Genomic DNA, 9,000 nt, shown 5'->3' with positions numbered 1-9,000 from the left:
TTCTATTCTATATTCTATTCTATTCTATTCTACTCTACTCTATTCTCTATTCTATTCTATCCTATATTCTATTCTATATTCTATTCTATTCTATATTCTATTCTATCCTATATTCTATTCTATTCTATATTCTATTCTATCCTATATTCTATTCTATTCTATATTCTATTCTATTCTACTCTATTCTATATTCTATTTTATCCTATATTCTATTCTATTCTACTCTATTCTATATTCTATATTCTATATTCCATTCTATCCTATATTCTATTCTATTCTCTATTCTATTCTCTATTCTATTCTATTCTGTTCTCTATTCTATTCTCTATTCTATTCTATTCACCTAACAACGGAGGCTGGGAAAAACGGGGCAAAACTCACTTAGTCACGGAAAAATTGGTCTGAGTTGTGGTCGGAAGTAGAGGATTACCTGTAAAACTTCAAAAGGTGGTGAAGGCTCTGCTCTCTTTGAACTCTTGCCCAGCCTCGCCCACAGTTTGACCTCAATTTGGGATTATCCGAAAAACAGGTCAGGGAGATTTAAATCCTTTAAAAAAAAAAACACTTGGTCACAAGGAAAGATACAGGTCATCCTCAAGTTACAACCACAACTGAGCCCAAAATAGCATAAGTCTCAGCGGAAGGAGAAATCAAACAAACAAACAAACAAATATAATAATAAATTTAGACTTATATACCGCTTAATAGCTTCCACAGCCCTCTCTAAGCGGTTTACAGGGTCAGCATATCACCCCCAACAATCTGGGTCCTCATTTTACCCCAGACCTCGGAAGGATGGAAGGCTGAGTCAGCCTTGAGCTGGTGGCGAGATTTGAACTGCTGAACTACAAGATTGGAGTTAGATGAAGTAGCCTGCCGTGGTGCCCTCTAACCACTGTGCCACCCAGGCTCACAAAAAGGGGTCAAAAATTATGGGGCTCACAAATTATAATTTATTTTAAATTATTAAAGTATAATAATATGAATTATATAACAAATTAAATAAATAAATAAATAACACTAATAATTATTAATATTTTATTAATGATAATAAATATTAATATTGTATTAATAATTAATATTTTAAATTATTCATTGTAATAGGTTATTACAAATTATACGGCTCACAAGAAGGGGTCACAAATTATGGGGTTCACAAATTATACTTTATTTTAAATTATTAAATTATAATAATATAAATTATACCTCAAAATAAATAAAAACATTAATAATTATTAATATTTAATTATTAATAATAAACAATCAATGATATATTTTAATATATTAATAATATAATACATATATATATATATATATATATATATATATATATATATATATATATTAATGATAATTAATATTTGAAATTATTAAATTATAATAAATTATCACAAATTATACACCCTCGCAAGAAAGGGACACAAATTATGGGGCTCACAAATTATAATTTATTTTAAATTATTAAATTATAATAATATAAATTATACCTCAAAATAAATAAATAAATAATAACACTAATAATTATTAATATTTTATTAATAATAATAAACGATCAATAATACATTTTAATATATTAATAATATAATACATTATTATATATCATTGATAATTAATATTTTAAATTATTAAATTATAAATAAATTATCACAAATTATACGGCTCACAAGAAGGGGACACAAATTATGGGGATCACAAGTTATAATTTATTTTAAATTATTAAATTATAATAATATAAATTATACCTCAAAATAAATAAATAATAACACTAATAATTATTAATATTTTATTATTAATAATAAACTATCAATAATACATTTTAATATATTAATAATATAATACATTATTACATATTATTGATAATTAATATTTTAAATTATTACATTACAAATAAATTATCACAAATTATATGGCACATAAGAAGGGGTCACCAATCAGGGGGGCAAGAAAGAGATAAAAACCAACCTGTTGATTCATCCCTTCTTTGCTAAGAAGTATGTCACTCTAAATTTGGGGTGTCCTTTACCAAAGGACAGGTCTGAGCACCTGTCATTTCATTTCCTTGTAATCCACCTTCCGTTTCAAGTGGTTTTAATGACAAAGCTCTCACCTTATCCTCAGGCATTGTCTGCTCATCAAAGACTCGTTTTGAACCCATTCCAGTTAAGGTTAAGGTATACCAGATGCCAATTCATAACCTAGTACAGTGGTACCTCTACTTATGAACTTAATTCATTCCGTGACCAGGTTCTTAAGTAGAAACGTTTGTAAGAAGAAGCAATTTTCCCCATAGGAATCAATGTAAAAGCAAATAATGCGTGTGACTGGGGAAAACACAGGGAGGGTGGAGGCCCTGTTTTCTCCCAGGAGATTCCTAGAGAGGCCCCATGGGGGCTTCTCCCTGCCTTTTCTGGCCCTGTTTCATCTCAGGAGATTCCTAGAGAGGCCCCACGGAGGCTTCTCCCTGCCTTCTCTGGCCCTGTTTCCTCCCAGGAGATTCCTAGAGAGTCCCCATGGAGGCTTCTCCCTGCCTTTTCTGGCCCTGTTTCATCCCAGGAGATTCCTACAGAGGCCCCATGGAGGCGTCTCCCCTTTTCCAGCCCTGTTTCCACCCAGGAGATTCCTAGAGAGGCCTCACAGAGGCTCCTCCCCACCTTTTCCAGCCCTGTTTCCACCCAGGAAATTCCTAGAGAGGCCTCACAGAGGCTCCTCCCCACCTTTTCCAGCCCTGTTTCCACCCAGGAGATTCCTAGAGAGGCCTCACAGAGGCTCCTCCCCGCCTTTTCTGGCCCTGTTTCCTCCCAAGAGATTCCTACAGAGGCCCCACAGAGGCTTCTCCCCACCTTTTCTGTCCCTGCTTCCCCAGTTCTGTCATAACCAACATTCTTCAAGAAAAAAGAAAGTCCAGTTGCCCTTTGAAAAAGCGCCTTTGGGACAACCATGACTGAGAATGTTCACAGACAAACAAGTGGCTAGCACTAATGATGTTACCTAGTTGGGTAGTGAAACGTCCACAAGAAAATATCCAGGCTCAAAAAGCACCAAAACGCCATAGCACCTGAGGACAGAAGAAGAAGCAATGGGTAGAAACTAAACAAGGAGAGAAATAACTTAGAACTAAGGAAAAAATTCCTGACAATTAGAACAATTAATCAGTGGAACAACTTGCCTCCAGAGGTTGTGAATGCTCCAACACTAGAAGTTTTTAAGAAGATGTTGAATAACCATCTGTCTGACGTGGTGTAGAGTTTCTTGCCTAAGCAGGGGGCTGGACTAGAAGACCTCCAAGATCCCTTCCAACTCATAGAAACATAGAAGACTGACGGCAGAAAAAGACCTCATGGTCCATCTAGTCTGCCCTTATACTATTTCCTGTATTTTTATCTTAGGATGGATATACAGTATGTTTATCCCAGGCATGTTTAAATTCAGTTACTGTGGATTTACCAACCACGTCTGCTGGAAGTTTGTTCCAAGGATCTACTACTCTTTCAGTGAAATAATATTTTCTCATGTTGCTTTTGATCTTTCCCCCAACTAACTTCAGATTGTGTCCCCTTGTTCTTGTGTTCACTTTCCTATTAAAAACACTTCCCTCCTGAACCTTATTTAACGCTTTAACATATTTAAATGTTTCAATCATGTCCCCCCTTTTCCTTCTGTCCTCCAGACTATACAAATTGAGTTCATGAAGTCTTTCCTGATACGTTTTATGCTTAAGACCTTCCACCATTCTTGTAGCCCGTCTTTGGACCCGTTCAATTTGATCAATATCTTTTTGTAGGTGAGGTCTCCAGAACTGAACACAGTATTCCAAATGTGGTCTCACCAGCGCTCTATATAGCGGGATCACAATCTCCCTCTTCCTGCTTGTTATACCTCTAGCTATGCAGCCAAGCATCCTACTTGCTTTCCCTACCGCCCGACCACACTGCTCATCCATTTTGAGAAATCAATACCTCTAAATCTTTCTCTTCTGAAGTTTTTGCTAACACAGAACTGCCAATACAATACTCAGATTGAGGATTCCTTTTCCCCAAGTGCATTATTTTACATTTGGAAACATTAAACTGCAGTTTCCATTGCTTTGACCATTTATCTAGTGAAGCTAAATCATTTACCATATTACCAATAATAAACTCTATTATTATTATTATTATTTTTATTATTTTTATTTTTATTTTTATTTTATTATTATTATTATTTTATTATTATTATTGTTGTTATTATTATTGTTATTATTGTTGTTGTTGTTATTATTGTTATTATTGTTGTTATATTATGTTGTTGTTGTTATTATTATTATTGTTGTTGTTGTTGTTGTTGTTATTATTATTATTATTATTATTATTATTATTATTATTATTATTATTATGTATTTAAGCAGTCGTTCCCAACCTTTTTTTGGCCATGCCCCACCTAACCATCTCTAAAATCCTGATTCCCCCATCCATGACCTATAATTCTTACTATTCAAAAAGTGAATAGGAAGCCCTAAAAAGCCATTAACTTGGTTTAAGCGAGGTTCCAATTGCCCCTATTAAAAATCAAATCGGGCCCCACGTTTGGGAACCCACTGCTCTAGGGTAAACACGACGATGCAAAAATATACATATAATCTGTAAGCAGCAATAAGGTTTATTAACAAAGTAATAAAATACAATCAAGTTTCTCTTGATCACTTTTTAGTTCCCAAGTCAGTTGGGTTTCATTGTCTCTTTTTAACCTCTGGGCTTTTTCCCTTTGAAGGTCTAAAACTCTTTGCAATGAGGTTAACCCACCTAATTAAGACATTCCAGCCCGCCTGTCTCTCTCTCTCTCTCTCTAATACGTCCCCAAAGGCAAACGGTAAAAAAAAAAAAAAATATTCATCGCAGCTGGTGAGAAAACAGCGCGAACGGCACCTTTCTCTCGCATTACGGGTTTCATATACGACATTCCCAATACTGACATTGTAGTTTCCAAGGAAAACCGTCTCTCCTCCCGTTCTCTGAACATCCAACTCGAAGGTCCTTGAATAAAGACCCTTCCCATGTTTCAAAGCCAACCCGTATTTAAAAAATGTGATTATCATCCTCCCACCCGCCCTTCGAGAGAGACTACTGTTCCTCTTACCCAGTTGTTTTTGCAAGGAAGAGAAAAAACCTATAAAGTGCACCAATGCCTCGCCAATGGAGACGCAACGATTATTTCGAGGTTCACCATCATTATTTTTCCCCCAGACCCCAAGTTTCCGCATGGGATGTCTAAAGGCAATTCTCCCCATCCCAAAATTAAAACCCAAATACTTTCAAGGAATAAATTTTTCTCTCTCATCCAAACGTAGCTTACGTGCTGAAAAACCCAGCTGGGCCCACAACATCTTTGGAGACGTGTAACGTTCAAAATCCCCACATTGTCGTGGAGTCAAAAAAAAACCCCAGGGTGGTTAATCACTGTATTCCTCGATCTCTTGCAAAACAGAACAATGGCACCCCTTTTTCCGTTTCATGAGTTGAGGTTTCAAGTAATTTGCAAGGGAGGGTTTTCTGCTCACTTTCCGGGCCAGGGAGGTCGAGGAAGACGAGACGGCGGACGGTTTGGCGATGGGGTGAGTCGGGAAGATGGTCCTGCCTCGCGGGCCCCCCAAAAGCTGCCAGATTTCCCCCGAGGCGTTGGCGTTCAAATACTGCCACGCTTTCTTGCCGCTGCTGTCCCGAATATGTGTCCGACACTGGAGTTTCTGCACCAGGATTTTCATGACCAGGGAGTGACTGTGGATAGCCGCCAAGTGCAACGGTGTGTAGCCACAACCGGACCGGACGTTCACATCCAAGACAATCTCGGCCTCCTGCGCGCCGGTGATGACGTCCTGCAGAACTTGGACGTTCCCGTGTTTGGCCAACCAGTGAAGCACCGTGAAGCCGGAGACGAAATCCCTGTGGAGCGCCAAGTTTGGGTCTTCGTGGAACAAGGCCCGGACCTGCATCCAGGACCCCGTGGCAATTTTCACCAGCCAGGTGTGTTCTCGACTTTCCAAGGGCACCGAGGAAGACCTGTGCTCAGCGGAAGGCCCGTCAGGGTTAGGGGCCAGTTTTACCGCCAACGGGGCCTTTGCCACGAGTCTTTGTCTGGGTACCAACCTGGGGCTTAAGGGGGCATCCAGATTGGAGGGTGGCAGCCTGCCCGTTTTTCTCGCGACCGGCTTCGACAGATCGCTGCTTTCCGTTTGGTTCTTGGTGGTGGCTCTGCCGACAATCCGGTGCAGCAAAGCGACGTGAGGAGGGGGCTTGTGGTCTTGGAGCAGGGGCATCATCATCTCCCCTAGGTCATTGCTGTGGGGGCCACCCCCGAGTGTGCCCTCATGCCCGGCTGGGTTTCGAACATAGCCGTTCGTCCTGCCCGCTTTGTCCATTTCCCTCGGATGGTGGCCGCTCTCGCCGCTGCTCCCTCCTTCGCTGACCGAGCTCTCCTGCTCCAGGTGGTCTTCCAAATCCTGCAAGGAAAGGCGGCATCGGATGCTGCGGAAGACGGGCACAGGAGGAGAATCCCGCCAGCCTTCTGACGACTCGGACCCTGGTGCGAAATCCAACGACCCGCAAGGACGGCTCTGGTCCGAGCTTTGAGACCAGGCTGGGACAGGGCAGAATTCTTCTCCTGCTCCCAGGAGTTGGTAGGGACGCTCGCGGGAAGGTGCATGATGGGTCACGATCCCTTCTGACGACTGGGACCCGGGTTCGAAATCCAACGACCTACAAGGACGGCTCTGGTCCGAGCTTTGAGACCAGGTTGGGACAGGGCAGAATTCTTCTCCCACTCCCAGAAGTTGATAGGGATGCTCGCGGGAAGGCGCATGATAGGTCATGATGCCTTCTGACGACTGGGACCCGGGTTCGAAATCCAACGACCCACAAGGACGGCTCCGATCCGAGCTTTGAAACCAAGCCGGGACGGGGCAGAATTCTTCTTCCGCTCCCATGGGTTGAAAGGGAGAGTCGCGGGAAGGCGCATGATGGGTCACGATCCAATCCCGGATCCTTTGATGGACGCTGGCGGCTTTTGGAAGCGGGCCCATTTCTCTGACCGGTAAACTGAGGCCGTTGGACCGACGGGCCTTTTCCAGCAGGAGGGACGGATCCGGGCTGGTTGGCTCATCCAGGGGCCGCCGGGGAGCCGCCTTCTCTCTTCCCGGAGGCCGAGATCCGACGCCAGGTATGTCACCCGGGCACCTGCCGACCTTCTTCCGTCCCGCCGCCGATTCGGGGCTTTCAATCCCAGCGCGATCCCCCTTACATCGGGCGTCCGGAGCCCGCGGAGGCGGTTCAGGCCACGGGCCGCGGCCGGGCTCCTCCCCGATCAGGTCCCGGTACCGTTTCTTGAGCACCACGTAGGTGGCGGCGCCGGGCCCGTCCTGGCTGACGGTGGCCACGGAGTTGACGAAGCCCTTGAAGAGCTGGCGGCGCTGCTGGAGCTGGGCCGGGTCCGCCCGGGGGTCGCGCAAGAAGCCCTTGAAGTGGCCCAGCAGAGCCGCGTTGGCCACCCGGCCGCCGGCCTGGCAGAGGAAGTCCAGCAGCTCGGCTTGGCTCAGCTCCCGCGCCATGGCTCTCCTCCGCCTCCACCTTCAAGCCATCCCGCCCGGGGCGCCTCTTCGCCCCGACGGCCACGCCCGCCCCGTCCCCGAAACAGAAACCGGCCGCGCCCGCCTCCCGCCCGGCAGCTTCTGAGCGAACTTCAGCCCCGGCGCGGGTTTCACCTGCTCTCTTTCGGGGCTCCGCCCACTTCCTCACCTCGGCGCCGCGCCCCGCCCCTCCCGCGCTGCGGCCCCGCCTCCTCCGCTCCTGTCAGGAAAAGGGCGCGCTGCCCCGTGAGGGGAAATTTTTGTTTTCCCCGCCACTTTGTACCTCATGATTCTTGACAAATGTATCTTTTTCTTTCATGGACACTGAGAGCATAGGCACCAAGACAAATTCCGTGTGTGTCCAATCACACTTGGCCAATAAAGAATTTCTATTCTATCCCATCCCATACCATTCCATTCTATTTCCATTCCATTCTATTCTATTCTATTCTATTCCATTCAATTCTATTTCGATCCCATCCCATCCCATTCTATTTCCATTCCATTCCATTCTATTTCCATCCCATTCCATTCTATTTCCATTCTATTTCCATTCCATCCCATTCTATTTCCATCCCATCCCTTCCCATCCCATTCTATTTCCATCCCATCCCATTCCATTCCATTCTATTTCCATCCCATCCCATCCCATCCCATTCCATTCTATTTCCATCCCATCCCTTCCCATCCCATCCCATCCCATCCTATTCTATTCTATTTCCATTCCATTCCATTTCCATCCCATCCCATTCCATTCTATTTCCATCCCATCCCATCCTATTCTATTTCCATTCCATTCCATTTCCATCCCATCCCATCCCATTCTATTTCCATTCCATCCCATCCCATTCCATTCTATTTCCATCCCATCCCATCCTATTCTAGTCTATTCTATTCTATTCTACTGCGAAGATGATGATGATGATGATTTACACAGCAAACGAGATTGATATGCTGGATTTCGGGTTGCAATATCACAACTCGAACACTTCCCAAGCGTCTAAGACTGGGCATGGCTAGTTTCATGAAAAGAAGGACCAGGGGAGACACGAGAGCAGTCTTCCAGTATTTGAGGGGCTGCCATAAAGAAGAGGGTGTCAAGCTAGTCTCCAGAGAACCTGAGGGTAGGACAAGAAGCAATGGGTGGAAACTAAACAAGGGGAGAAGCAACTTAGAACTAAGGATAAATTTCCTGACAGTCAGAACGGTTGATCCGTGGAACACCTTGCCTCCAGAACTTGTGAATGCTCCAACACTGGAAGTTTTTAAGAAGGTGTTGGATAACCATCTGTCTGATGTGGTGTAGGGTTTCCTGCCTAAGCAGGGGGTTGGACTAGAAGACCTCCAAGATCCCTTCCAAATCTTCTCTTCTCTTCTCTTCTCTTCTCTTCTCTTCTCTTCTCTTC

General features: G+C 43.7%; 1 protein-coding gene across 1 annotated transcript; it reads right to left on the bottom strand.

The window, feature by feature from the left end:
- Positions 1-4,617: 4,617 nt before the first annotated feature.
- SOWAHB (sosondowah ankyrin repeat domain family member B) lies at positions 4,618-7,735 on the bottom strand. Its single transcript, XM_070756539.1, has one exon. It carries the CDS (start codon positions 7,574-7,576, stop codon positions 5,426-5,428), a length of 2,151 nt encoding a protein of 716 aa, XP_070612640.1. The 5' UTR covers positions 7,577-7,735; the 3' UTR covers positions 4,618-5,425.
- Between the last annotated feature and the right edge of the window lie 1,265 nt (positions 7,736-9,000).

Source organism: Erythrolamprus reginae, chromosome 7 (assembly GCF_031021105.1).
Source record: "Erythrolamprus reginae isolate rEryReg1 chromosome 7, rEryReg1.hap1, whole genome shotgun sequence".
NCBI lineage: Eukaryota > Metazoa > Chordata > Lepidosauria > Squamata > Dipsadidae > Erythrolamprus > Erythrolamprus reginae.
Note: the sequence above shows the minus strand (reverse complement) of the source record. Positions and strands in the feature narration are given on the sequence as shown.

Coding starts and splice junctions, on each gene's coding strand:
- SOWAHB (XM_070756539.1), bottom strand. CDS start 7,576: ATGGCGCGGGAGCTGAGCCAAGCCGAGCTGCTGGACTTCCTCTGCCAG.